The sequence below is a fragment of the Budorcas taxicolor genome, chromosome 15 (genome assembly GCF_023091745.1).
Source record: "Budorcas taxicolor isolate Tak-1 chromosome 15, Takin1.1, whole genome shotgun sequence".
NCBI classification, from domain to species: domain Eukaryota; kingdom Metazoa; phylum Chordata; class Mammalia; order Artiodactyla; family Bovidae; genus Budorcas; species Budorcas taxicolor.
Genome location: NC_068924.1, coordinates 22,069,025 through 22,083,498, shown reverse-complemented (window position 1 = coordinate 22,083,498; position 14,474 = coordinate 22,069,025). Strand labels below are relative to the sequence as shown.

Below are 14,474 nucleotides of genomic sequence, written 5' to 3'. Positions count from 1 at the left end.
TTTGCTCAATATTCCCTCTTTTCAAAAGAAGCTAGTAATCTAGATTTTGTTCCCTATTTTAAAATAATAAACAGTGCAAAGAACAAAGGACATTTCCAGGTTTAGTTCAGACTGATGTTCACCATTTTGGAAACTCTGTAATACTTGGATAAAGTCTATGTTAAAGAAAGTGTAGAAATACCTGATTTAAATAAATGAAGTTCCAAATACAAGCAATGATTTTCTTAACATATGTGCAAAACACCAAAATTTATGTAACAGCAATATAGCTGAAAGATGGTCAGATTGGTTTTCAGAAAATGTTTTTTCAACCTGATTATATTACTTAGTAAATATACGGGAACATCATTTACTCATCAGTCTTTGATGAGAATAAAATGAAAATGCCTGGGAAGTCATAAAATACTTTTAAAATTCATAGCATCATAATTAAATTTTATTAATAATAATTATTAATTTCTTAAAAAAAACTTTCCACTGACTATTTTCAACAAATATCCTAACAATAAGGTTGTTTGCACAGAGAAAGTTCTGAAAGCTCTGAGAATTCATCTTAATAGACAATTTGCAAATAGGTCACATAGTGACAACTCTCTGAAAATGAAGCTTTTTGGAGCACTCCAAACCCATTCTTTCCCCTCCCTCTTGACCGCTAATTTGCTGGTCCTCATGGCTATCACAGTTGCAAGGTTGTTGGTTTCTAAGGCTACCTAAAGAGGTGGGGTGAGAGGGATGCAAACAGGGCAAGTTAAAACGTCACGATGCTCACTGTGCTTAATAAGATTTAGCCATTTTTCTTAAACAAATGCTCCTCGAATTGCTGCAAGTTTTGGTGATTTCCAGAGTTCTGAAAAAGTTGAATTTGTTTTTGCTTATCACTTTTCTAGAGGAGGCGGTTTTTCAGAGGTCCTTGCTCCACCATTTTGTAAGTATGTCTCTTGAAGAAACATGTATAAGTATCTCTTTGATTCAAGTCTACATGTTTTGTTTTCCTTCTACTCACACAATAAAATACATCTTTCCTCTTTTCTCCTTCAGTGAGTGAATTAAAATCAGAGAACAGATATGAAAAAACACATTTTCCGATTTTTTTTCAGTAGTTTCCTTGTGTTATAGAGGAAAGTGTTAGGTAAGAGAAAGCTGTTTCTTTTCAAAGAAACAAATATAAATCCAGAAGTACAGTCTTTCCAGTTCTGTGATAGTCAGAAAATGAACTGGGTCAGGAGGATATGTTCGATTAAGGAGTATTGGAAACGGTATGTAATATTCGATTAAAAAAAAAAGTGCTTTAATGCCTGAGTTTCCTACACAGAGAAGAATGTAGTTTCTACACGGGCCAGGTAGGTTATGATTACTCAACTCCGAATCTCACTTTGCCGGTATTAACTCCTTCCCATAGCTTCCTTCACATATCAGAGGCTGAGGTGAATGAGATGCAAAATAAATCATGATCAGTACATTCCCCTTCTTGAGTGAAAATGGAACTAGTAAAGGGTCACAGAAACTAGGAGAGATTCGTTCCTGGTGATATCTTGGGCCAAATTCCAGAAGCCCAAGGGAGGAGTGGGCAGGACATTTGCATGTATGACATCGCCCGGAAGATCCAGCCCCAGAGCATATAAACAGGTGAGTTGTCGCTTTTACCCAGTTCCAGGCTCAGCAGTTTGCAAGCAGATTGAAACCATGGCGATCCTGAGGTCCCCGCTTCTGCCACTGGGGTTGCTTCTTTGCCTCTGGCTTCTGTGTTCTCCAGCCAGCTGTACAAATCCCTCTACCCAATGCAAGCCATTCTCGTGGGTCACCGCCAAGAAACCCTCAGTAATCCACATCAACCCAGATGTCTATAAGAGCAACACACTCTACACGGGTAAGTAGAAGCCGTTCTCTCTGCTTTCCTTTGTTCTCTGAAGGGAGATCAAGCCAGAACTGCAGGATATACCCCTCCATCCCTGCTCTCAGTGACACACACAAAGCGTGTGTCTTTGACCTGGCTAGGAGTCGATTGCAGAAGAAGGGAGAATGAGAATGTGGGAATGGGTGGATTGGCTGGGACACTTCCTGCGCGTCCCCTCTGTGAAGCTGAGCCACGAGAGTCAGGATGCCCCAACACTCAGGTTAAGTGAGTCGCAGCAAGAGCACAACTGTGGCAAGTTCTCTCACTTAAATAAACTGGATTTAAACTGTATTTGCGAGGGGGAGGCATTTTTATTATTTTAAGAAGCAATAATTGCCCCTCAGTTTGTAGTCTTTTCCCATCCACTTGATAAAACAATGCCACCATGGATGATTGTATACTGTGCAACTCCAGGAAACACTGTTCACATTCAGTCTATGGGCAGAACATCTAGTGAGTTAGACAGGGAAAGCGCTACTGCCCCACCTGATAAATGAGGAGTCTGAAGCTGAGAGAAGTTAAATGACTTGCTCAGGGTCTCACAGCTAGTAAGTGGCAGAACTGCCTCTTGAATCTTAGTCTTTTCATTCTGAATCCAGTGCTTTTCCTTGGTGTGCCTAAAACTATTATATAAACATCCCATGAGAATTAAGACAATGAAATACTTTATTTCTGGGTGGAAAGAATATATCAGATTTATCTGTTTAAAAGAAAAAAAGAAGACAAGTTATCACCAAAACCCCCTTTCCCATCTTGCACTGTTTGTTTTGAATTGATTTTGGGGGAAGAGATGTTTTTCTCAACTGTCTACTTTGTTTGAACACTTCTTTTGTGGTTCAAGTGCTGTTTTGTGTGTTGGGACCAAGCAGTTGTCAATAAACTTTAAAAGCAAGCATCACAAAAAAAAAAAAATTAATTAAAAAAAAATAAACATCCCTTTGGGGATCAGTCAGACCTACAAGTCAAGGCAAGTGCTCTCTAACACAACTTTCATACTAACGATAAATTTAATATGGTTGTTTACGTGTACCAATACATTTAGCCCTCACAACGACCTGCTGAGTAGATGCTGTTGTCATCACCTGTTTGTAAATGAGAAAACAGGCGGAGATGCCAGGGAATCACTCAGGTCACAGAGTTACTTAAATGATGGACCTGGGATCTGAACTTGAGCTTTCTAGCTTCAGAGACCCTTCTCTTAATCACAACCCTACATACCCCTCAATTACGGGAGTGAGAGCTAAGACATCTTCCTGTGTTCTGAGTACTGATCTAAGGGGAAACGCTAGTATCATCTGCATTTTACAGATGAGAACTGAGGCACAGGGGAGTTAAAGTTTTACCCAAGGTCACTAGTAGATTGTACCACTAATATTTGAACCTAAATAATAGCCAGGAGTTGTCCACCTTTGTCCAGTCAGGCTGTCCAGCTTCAGAGTCTGCCTCCTCAGCTATCATATTACCTCGCCTCTGTTAGAACTCTCACCAAATTTTGCAGAGAACACTGGAGTGGTCCCACACCCACGATCCACAGATTCTAGGCTTGAGCAGAATGACTGTCGCCTGCCTCCACACACTCATTCTGGCTAGTCCTTTTTCTTGTTTGTTTGTTTTTTTTTCCTTTCCCTTGGGGACTGTCACTAAGTGCCTCAGCTGTGGCAAGGCTCCCTATGTCTGACTCCCTCAGGCAGTGGATCTTGTTCTAACCAAGGCAGGGAGGATGATCCTGTGATTCAAGATGAGGCCCAGGAGGTGTGGCCTTGTGTACAGGGAAGAGTGGGAGCTTGCATACAGGAAAGGATCTGGGTGGTCAGAGATCTCTGACTTAAGATAACAAACACATCATGAGGTGAGGAATTTTGCTGTTGAAATGGAAGAGAAAGAAAACTATCTTGTGAAGATGCAAAGGGTGTGGGTGGGGCAGTTAGAGATGGGCGTGGCAGAGAAATCTTCTGAAAGTAGGAACACAGGAGAAAGAAGAATCAAAAGACGATCTGTAAGACGATCCATAAGGGAACGTGCCGGATGCGATGGACATGACATTAACCGAGGCATCAGGTACCAGAAGCAGAAACTAAGACTCATTGAACATCTGCTATGTGTCATGCACTTCTCCAAACTTCATCTGATTTCCTCCCAGTACAGAAATGTGCTAAAGCTTTGTGAGAAACTGACTCACTGTAGGAATGATTTAAGTTGAGAGTCAAAATTCTATGCCCTTGGATATGTGATGTATCAGATTCCACACCTGGAATTACACAACAGGCTGCATGATTTCCTTGTGTCATTACAGGACCTCACTGGGATCCCCAGGACTTTTGGGAAGACCAAGTAAATGTCCACACAGGCCAACTGCTTCTCCTTATTTTAAATTTTATTTTTTTTCAGGGTTTGTGTTAACATCGGTGAGACATGTATAAATGGTTTGGCAGGTTTCAAGGTACAGTTGCAGTTCATGCAACATCATAGAACAGGTACCCTGGGTCTGCCTTAATATCAGTCAAAGAAAATCGTAAGGCAGTAGCATTTATAATACATTATAATGTGCGGGGTAAGCATCTGCCTCTGTTTTCACTTTGACAGGCAAGAGAAATTTAACTTGCTTGCCTTTTTTCCGGAAACTTCGGCTTTAAGGTACTATGCAACACTGGATACACAGCTTTTGAAAAATCAGTGAGCAGCTACTTAGTGTTTTCCAGGTACCCAGCACTGGATTGCCCAGATCCACAGGTGAAACTAAAGTGCAGAGTACAAGCCAGAATGTGATTAAGTCCTCAACTCTCTCGTTAAAGGCATACATGATTCAGGAGTGAGAGGGAAAGAGAGCAGGATCTTGGAGAGTAAGTGGGGGTGAGATGTGAGATGAAAGGAAGATTCCAGGCAGGCACCAGATATGAACAAGGGTGAGCGGCAGGCAAGCCAGGTGCGTCTGCAGAACAGAGGAAGCTTCTCTATCCTAGAGGAGGGGTACAAACAGCAGAGTGAGGGGGGTTATGACAGTCACGAGAGCTGTATGCTGGGTGTTGGGAACAACAGAACAGAAGCAGAAATATAAAACCAAAACTGTTTAGAGGCTCTAGAAAGAAAAGCACTTTGAAGATTTTGGACAGATGTGGGTCCTCAGGTGGCAGTCTGAAGGGAGGGGGCCATGGAGGTCAGGAACCTGAATAATACAGATAACTAGGAGGGATGAAAGGAGGGTATAAGCCAGAGAGAGAGAGAAAGCAGAAGGAGAAAGGCAAGCTCAGAGCCCCCCTCCCTTCCCTCACCCTCCTCAACAGGACCAAGACAGGCTTGATGATGACTGGATGACACTGTTGCTCATTAGTATCCACCCCACCACCATGCATAGGTATTAAGGACAAATATCAGGTTCTAGCTGAGCAAGTTAGGGCCAGGGGATCTGGCTCAGCAACCTTGACTGGCAAAAACAAACAGAACAGAGAACTGTTTCGTGCTAAGAATAACGATGACAACTTATCCAACACCCACCAGTACTGAAGTTTTTACATTCCTCTCTTCACTATCCCAAGAACCTTTCAAGATAAAGTATCATGATCTCCATGCAATGAAAGATAATGTCATTGTCCTCATACCTAGAACCAAGCCTATTGCAAAGCATAGATATTTGTGGAGTGAATGATGGACAGAAAAGAAACCAAGGATCAGAGGTGAAGTGACTTGGTCTTAAAAGCTAGGGCTAGGATTCAGATCCAGGACTGTCTGTTCTTATCATGCTACATGATCAGTTTTCTTTATTTTGTAAAGGAGAGGCTGTTGAAGGAATTTGGGGTGGTTGGGAGGGCGCTAGAGAATAATACCCTTAGGATTGAGAAACTTGTGCAGAAGGGATCTTCTAAGGGAGGAAATGGACACACTGAAATATTCTCTTGAAATTCCCTCCCTAATACACTTTGGAATGCTGAAAATAGTATGTGGAATTCACAGGTATCTGTGGCCCACGCCACTGTGGGCACACGCTGGGCTAAGTCAATAGGTAAGATTCACTGAGTAGAGGGGATCAGGGAACCCTATGTGGTTATTTGATATTAGGTGCTTGGATTAGGGCCTCTGGGTCTCAGACTCCCCCTCCTTTCCCTCACCCTCCACAACAGAGTCCAAGAACATCAGCATTTCTGGAGCCAGCAAATAGGTTTTGTTTGACTAGGCAATAACAGACCCTTATTTCCTGAAGCACTTCCCAGGAGGCCCACTTGAGCTTTTCACATACATCTACAGCTTCAATCCCCCCACTTCACTATCATACCTCTCACCCACCCACAAAGGACAGAACTTTCATCTCACAGATAGGAACAGGACTCAAGAGGTTAAAAGTCAGCCAGGATCTCATCCCTGGTACGTAACAAAGCCAGGACCAGAGCACAGGTCTTCTTTTGTCCACCTTTTCCTGTAGAAAACTTGGAAAACACACAAAAAGGGAACTAGGAAGAAAATAAAAATCATCTGTAATTGCACAATCAGGAAATCCTCCTAGCTAATATTGGTGTACTTCCTTCCAGATTTTTTTCAACTTATTTTATATTTGATAAAAATGGGACCATACTTTATTTACATACTACTATTTATTTACATACTACATACATGAAACTTTCTTTTTCATCTTTAATTTTGATTTTATGACCCCACCTCTCGTCTCACTGCACAGACAGCTGACTCTTTCTGTATTTCCTCCTAGTGTCAACTCACGTGAGTCACGATATTATCTCTGTGGTCTTGGAAGCACGGGACCAGTACCACTTAGTCACTGGCTCCTGGCAAAACCCCAGCCACTATTGTGAAGGCAGAGCTGAGTACGACTTAAAGGGTAATTTCAGCACGCTCTTCGAGGCAAAATGGATGTCTTCTAATTCCACGGACATAACCGCAGTCAAGATAAAGTAAGAAATGATCCATAAATGATTTGCTCTGGGGCTTTACAATTTCATATTGGGTTTGTACAGTTTTATACTGACCTTGGAGGATTCAAAATACGATCCAGATATGATGTGAAGAATTCAGTAGCTGCACTCCTTTTCTGCCTCACCATTCTTTGTCCTACCTTTTATCTGCAAAAGTTTATACATCACACACACACATACACACACACACAAACACACACACACAGACACAAACACACAAGTTATGCTCAACATAAACAGAAAAAAAACTAGTGTTAAAGAAAAACCCAGAGCTGGAGAGTAGTTAAAGCAAAATGAATGAATGGATGGATAAACACAGATTTTATTTGGGACTATTGCAATAAGAGAAAAGAGAACTCAGTATAGAACCAGTCTCAGTTCTGAATACAACATGGGCAAGTGTGAATTTATAGCCAGGGAATGGGGTAGGGGGTGAGCGGATGGAAAATCAGGAAGAGGAAACGTCAAAACCTGTAAGAGGGACTCTGGCTAAACTGACCTAACAGGATTCCTGCTGAAGGCAGGCCAAGGTGATCAGATATCATCTGGGGATAGTAGAGGATGAGGAATTCAATCAGATAATAAGGGTGATCAGATATCAAGGGTGAGAGGGTCTTGCTAAATTGACTTATAAGGAGTCTGGCTAAAGCTGGATTTTACAAGGAAGTGCACAGATGGGTAGTTGAAGGTTCTAGAACCTGACTAAAGTTCGGATTGAGAAAGAATCCATGTCATCGGCACCCAATTTGCTTCAAACTCTCTATATTCCCTTGCTACTTCCACCCAATTCACTCCTATTAGTCTGGGGCTGAAAGAACTCCAGAGCCAGACAGGGTTGGGGGCGGCAGTAGCAAATAGTTAAAAATAAAGACACTCATCCTGAAATCATCTGGCTACCTTGGCACTGCCCTCTCTGCCAAGCCCTGTGCAGCCCTTCAGGAGACTTGCTAAACTGAGGGTGCAGAGAAGCTGCCTGTGGCTAAGAGCCTGCAGGACGGGTGCTCTTAGCCCCACTGTTATTGAACCAAACCCTCCACTTGCCTGCTGCAAAACGCAGCCGATGTACTGACACTGGGTTGTGATGAAAGAAAGGATAGTGTTTACTGCAGGCACTGAGGGAGGAAAATGGGTGGCTCAGGCACAAAAGACCTGGTCTGATGGCCCTCAGGGAAGGTCCTTCAAAGGCCATATTTGGGGTGAAGTTTGCAAGGGGCATGACTTTCTTCTGATTCACTGGTGGTGGTGAGGTAACAGAGTGATGTTTCAGGAGTCTTAATCATCAGCCTTCTGATTCCAGACAGTCTGGGGTCTGTGTGCCTGTGGTCAGCAGGTATGACTACCTGGGCAGAGGGTGGTCTTAGTTTCTGAAGAACAACGCAAAGATATGTGTGATATTGTTATGTATATCCCTTGAAGAGAACTAGGACTCTTTTATCACTGAAGTATGGTTTCTTGTCTGTCTTTCCCTTGTTTCTGCCTTTCCTTACTTCCCTAATTAGTTCCTGATGGGTCTGCTCTTTGGAACTCAAGGAGGGTCTAGGAAACTAAAGCCTTTTTTGACAAGAAATGGGGGAGTATGGAGGGGGTTTTGTACCAGAGCAGGCCTCAGGGTCCTGCTTGGTTTTAGTCTCCCCTTTTCTTTGATACTTCTCAATCCTAAGGGGCATAGGAATAGGCAGAAGTGTCGGCATAAGAAAGAGAATAAAGTTTTGGATAGAGAGGTTAGTCATAAACTCAGCAGGGGATCTCAGTTTTAGCGGGACTCAGTTTCACCACTACACAGAGAATCATTTTTGAAAACAGATGCATTTTGGAAATGGCTTGCTAGCAGAACGTGTGATGACTGTACGATAAAATTGGCTTCCTAGTGTCCCACAAAATGGACACAGATTCTGAGGTGAGGCCACCGGGGACTCGCATTACAGTTTAAGAGAAAATTCCTCTCACTCCCAGTTAGGGATTTGTTTTCAGGTTCTCATCAAGGACCAAATGTGGCGAGGTCCTTATACTTTCAGACTGCCCTTTTGTACTGAAAGGGCAGGTCCGACCATCAGGCCATGTCCACTATGTCCAGGTTTTTGTAGACAGTGATGATGGTTGTGTTATCAGGCTACTCCACCCTCTCCTGCCACACCCTGGGCCTGGTCAAACCTAGCTGTTTCTGGAGCTCTGGAGGGGGTACTGTTATGTCCACAGAGTGACTTGCAAGGGTAGAATCCAAAGGAAGCTGCTACCACCCAGCCTCACAAGGACAGCAGCCTTTTAGAAGCCAGCCAGGACCAATGAGGGCAATGACTTTCCTTTCATTTCACCTCCTTAAGTCCTCCACACTTCCTGCAACAATAGATGGTTTACGAAGTGCACATGCAGCGTTGTCTGACAATGCCTTGCTGTGCAGCGAGGCTGATGAGGGAAGGGAGATACCACCTGGGCCAGAGGAAGCCCACTGTGCTGGGTAGGGCACAAAGGGGAACAGGAGGAGGTTCCTGCCCAGAATGTTACAGCAAGGACGTGGGAGGCAGGGCCTATGCAACAGTAATGACTGAGCTTATATGTCACTTCCTCAGAAAGCATTCCCCGAAGCCCCACATCAAGTCCCGCTCCCAGTTTCCTTACTCTCATCACTGCCACTGCTTCATCCAAACACGTGTCACAACTGTGACCAATTATTTGTCAGTCGATTATTTGTTCCAAGTCTTTCTCTCTGAAGGGACTCGAAGTGCCACCAGGGTAAGAACCAGGTTCACACTGTTCACCACTGTCCCCACAGCACCAAGCACAGGGGTTGGCATGCAGTGCACTGTCTTTAACTGTTAATGTCTGGACAAGATTGTTGCTGTTCAGTCACTGAGTCACTTCTTACTCTTTGTGACACCGTGCACTGCAGCACGCCAAGCTTCCCTGTCCTTTACTGTCTCACCAAATTTGCTCAAACTCTTGTCCATCGAGTGGGTGATGCTCTCCAACCATCTCATGGACAAGAGCCTGATATAACAACAGACCCACTGATATGAGAACAACAGACCAGGCTGTACAGCTCATTTAACAGACACTGAGCACCCCCTATGATGCTAAGTGTCAGGCATTGTCGATGACAGGATTGGCCCTTGAGGAGCTGGCCCTCCAGTGTGAGGAGAGGCACACAGCTAGGCTGTGCAGTCTCCCTGATGCAGACCTATCTGGGTTCATGACAACAGGGAAAAGCAATGTCATAGAGGCCACTGTTGAGTCTGTGGGCAGATGTGCCTGGGACTAGTATTACAAGCAGAAAGAAAGACTGAACAAAGACTGCACTGTACACCAGCCTGTGTGGAGTACAGGGTGGTGGAGTAGAGGGAGGGAGAGGAACGGACATGAGCTCGTCTGGAGTAAGATTGTGGAGGTTCTTAGTCAAGCCAATATAGAGACGATCACCACTGAACGATCTGCTAGATGCGCCATAAAGTTGTCCAGTCACGAAGTCCTGTATGACTCTTTGCAACCCCGTGAGTGACAGCACGCCAGGCTTCCCTGTCCTTCACTGTCTCCCTGAGTTTGCTCAAACTCATGTCCATTGAGTCAGTAATGGTATCCAACCATCCCATCCTCTGCCATCCCATTCTCCTCTTGCCCTTAATCTTTCCCAGAATCAGGGTCTTTTCCAATGAGTCAGTTCTTTGCATCAGGGGGCCAGAGTATTGGAGTTTCAGCTTTAGCATCAGTCCCTCCAATGAATATTCAGGGATGATCTCCTATAGGATTGACTGGCTTGATCTCCTTGCAGTTCAAGGGACTCTCAACAGTCTTCTTCAACACCGTGGTTCAAAAGCACAAACTCTTACATCCATATATGACTGCTGGAAAAACCATAGCTTTGACTAGACGGACCTTTGTTGGCAAAGTGATGTAAATAAAGTGATATGCTTATAAAGTATGTAAGCAAAAAAGGAACTAAGAGGTTGGGGTCCCCTAGGAAGGCAGCCATGTGAGCTGAACTTGCGAATTCCTCACCATTAACTCTCCTCGATTTGCCCTCCACAGCATCTACTCTCTCAATTCCCTGAGACGTGGTGAACTTACTTCCATAATACTGCCAAGAAATGGTAAGTTCCTCTGCAGCCTATTTACATACCTGGCAGTGAAATCCATCAGCCTGCAAAATAATCTTGTGGGTGCCCTAGGAAAAAAGTCTGCTTGTGCCTTACCCAGATACCAGCTGAGTCTTTCAGCATCTTGAGATCTCATAAGATAAGCTCAACCCTGTGCCCTGTGGAAAACGAAAGCTGATTCCAGCGGGTCTTTTATTCTCACGGTCATTTGTGGCTCCAGACTCCAGCTTCCTCAGGAGCTCTTTCCACATCTGCAGGGATATGTTCCTTCCTCAGTTTCCATAATAATCCCCCCTGGCACAAAGCCTTCATAGGTATAGCAGACCTTACTGAAGAGTTTAAGGGAGGAGAAGAGGGATTTGCATAAAGAAGGGCTGATAACAATGAGAACCAATAATGCCACTAATTCTCAAGGTGGCCTCTGGCCTCCAACACAACCAGAAATTTCCACTTACATTTACCAGGCTGTCGTCCTCAACTTCAAACCATCATGAGGCTCCTTGCCCCCATTCTCTCCTTTCTCTGCCCCCTTCCTTCTCTCGTATCTCTCTCTGGGAAGCTAAAACGAATTCAAGAAACAGGTTCAGAAAAGATAGGTAGCTTGCCAAAGGCCACATAGAAACTAACAACAAAACTAGGACTCAAATTCCACATCTTATACTTCTTTCCACTTTTCTTGAACTTACATTAAAACTATAAATACAATCTTTTTTAAAAAATTAAGTTTTAAAATACAAGCTTCAGCCAAGAACAGGAAACATTAGTCTTTCTCAGTGCCCAGATAACAGGTCTTCCCTGGGAGCCCTCGAACACTGAAATACATCTAGTATGCTGCCCATTTTCCAGTCAGCCAAGCATTGCAAATGTGGTCAAAGACATATCTATTTTCCACAACAGATGTTAAAGTGATCATGCCAAATCAAACTATGTTACAAAAAATTAACTGTTTCTTTGGTGGCTTCCCTTTGTGAAAAGATTGGGATATTAGTCTCTTTCCCGGACATTTTCAAAATGAACACGCATATAAATACAAGGAAAAGAGAAAAAAAGCTTGTTTCTAGTCAGGACCCCTTGGTGCTCAGTTCCTCAGTCGTGTCCGACTCTTTGTGACCCTATGGACAATAGCCCGCCAGGCTCCTCTGTGCATGGAATTTTTCAGGCAAGAATACTGGAGTGGGTTGCCATTTCCTACTCCAGGGGATCTTCCTGACCCAGAGACTGAACCCATGTCTCATGTGTCTCCTGAATTGGCAGGCTGATTATCACTGAGCCACCTGGAAAGCCCCCCAGGACTCCTTAGCTCCACACTAATAAAATCAAGATTTAAAAAAAATAAGGAAAAGAAAGCATTTGTGTTCAGACTTTTGGCTCAGTGGTGTGCTAGAGAAACATTTGCCCTGAGGAAATGCTAAATGAGATAGACAATGCCACAAAGCTGGAAGGCACTTCCGGGTGGGCAGAATGCATACAGGTCTGAGCAAATTACTGGGCATTTCGCTCCTCCTTCTTTAGAGTCCCTTCCATGGTTCACTCAGACCGTTTGAGGTGTCATTGCCAAGCTCCAGCTTTCTAGGAGCAGACAGCCTCCCAGGGATATAGGCCTAGCTTTCTCTGCTTCTTTGCAAGGCAACCTCAGAGAACCAACATGTGGTCAGATCACCGTGAGAATGACCAGTGCCTCAGACACCACAAAAACGGATTCATGGGTTTGGACAGGACTTGTTTACACTTCCTTGAAAGCAGAGTCGGCCATCCTCAGGTCGGAATGGTGTCTAGCTCTTATAACCTTTGAAATTAGCAAAAATTAAACATTTGTACTGATTGATCAAATATAATATTAAGGACATGAGTACATTTGAGGGCAGACTACTTTCCCAATAGCAAATTCGGTAGTTATATAAGCTCAGTATAAATTCCTTTGGTAGTCATATAAGCTCAGTATAAATTCCTTCTTCCATAGATCCTAAGGTCAGAGTGTTTATTTTTTGATCCTTGACATTCTGCACCCCCTGGCTTCCCTCTCCTCTACACACACTCAACCCTTGAGAAGCGGCCATTGAATTGTGCCTATGAACTCTGGTCCCAGCATTCCGTCACATTAGCCTCCTTTCTCTAGTGCCCACTCATCACTGAAAAGAGATTCTGATGCCACTGTTGTTTTTTTTTTTCCCCAGGGACACCCTCACCTGTGACCATCAAGCAGGTCTCAACCAAACACATCATAACGACCGCAACCCACAAACCAACCCTGCCCCACCCGAAACCAACCCCACCCCACCCGAAACCAACCACAGCCCAGGAGAAAACAACCACAACCCACCCCAAGACAACCAATACCCTCCCCAAGACAACCACAACCCAGCACACACTCCACCCCAAACTAACCACAACCCACAAAAGCTCAGCCAACAGAGCCTTCCTCAGCCCCGTGAGAGAGGCCATCCAGATCCTGCTCATCTTTCTCACCAGCACACTCCTCTTCTAGAAGCAAGTGGAGGGAATGACTGCTCCTGGCTCCGCTGCACACTTCTATGTTCAGTCCCAACCCAGGGCTCTGACCTGTGTGAATGACCTCTGTGAATGATTTGCGCTCTCAGATGTAAAACTCTCCTGCCACTGCTTCAGATCCAAATGGAGACCTGAGGGTCACCTAGACCTGATCTAGGTATAACTTGGAATTCTGGCTCCTCATTAAACGTGCTGGCAGCCAGTTCCCTAGCCAATCTAAACTTCTATTTAGATGTGACACCAGTAGCATCTAAAGGGCAAGAAAATAACACTGTACCGTGTCTGAGTAGCCAAGGATAGTAGAAAGGCATTATTTTCTGTCATACCAAATAGACTGTACCTCAAACAAGAATAATGAATGTGTTAAATTCAAATATGTCTTTAATGAGTGATTCACTGAAAATGCAGAAAATGTCATCTAATTTTATTCACTTATGTGAGCATTAAAAAGAAATCAATGGATTTAAAATAGATAACTAATAAAGACCAGTTGTATAGCGCAGGTAGCCTTACTCAATATACCACAGTGACCTATATGGGGAAAGAATCTTACAAAGGGTGGATATATGTATATGTAAAACTGATTCACTTTGCTATACACCTGAAACTAACACATTTTAAATCAACTATACTCCAATAAAAAATTTTTTTAAAAACCCAGTGGAATGGTGAGAAGGTGTGTTTTTAAGGCCAGATAAAAGAGTAAAATTTTAATTTTTCTCAGGTGCAAATTGGTCATTTTTTCCCCTCATGGTAATTTCCACTAAGACAAAAGGGCAAAATATTTATAATACTCATAATGTAATATAAAGCCAAAAAAAAAAAAAAGCATGGCATTTCCAATAAAAAGCAACCACATTTTCTTTTAAAAGTTATGCTAAATTCCAGGATGCCAACATTCAGTGACTGGGTGCCAGCTTCCAGCTGGCCTTTCTCAGGGACAGCTTCTGTCGATCTCTTCTTTTTCCCTGTGAATAGGGCATACTTTCCCATTTTGTATGTCTTTTTGTCAGAAACAACATTTTGAATATTACAATGTAGTAACTCTGGAAACCAGATTCTGCC

The 14,474-nt window shown here is 43.5% G+C and overlaps 1 protein-coding gene across 1 annotated transcript; it reads left to right on the top strand.

Annotated features, from left to right (window-relative positions):
- Nucleotides 1-1,683: 1,683 nt before the first annotated feature.
- LOC128060997 (placenta-expressed transcript 1 protein-like) lies at nt 1,684-13,386 on the top strand. Its single transcript, XM_052653359.1, has 4 exons — nt 1,684-1,867; nt 6,591-6,792; nt 10,834-10,895; nt 13,076-13,386. Exons 1-4 carry the CDS (start codon nt 1,684-1,686, stop codon nt 13,384-13,386), a joined length of 759 nt encoding a protein of 252 aa, XP_052509319.1.
- Nucleotides 13,387-14,474: the final 1,088 nt, after the last annotated feature.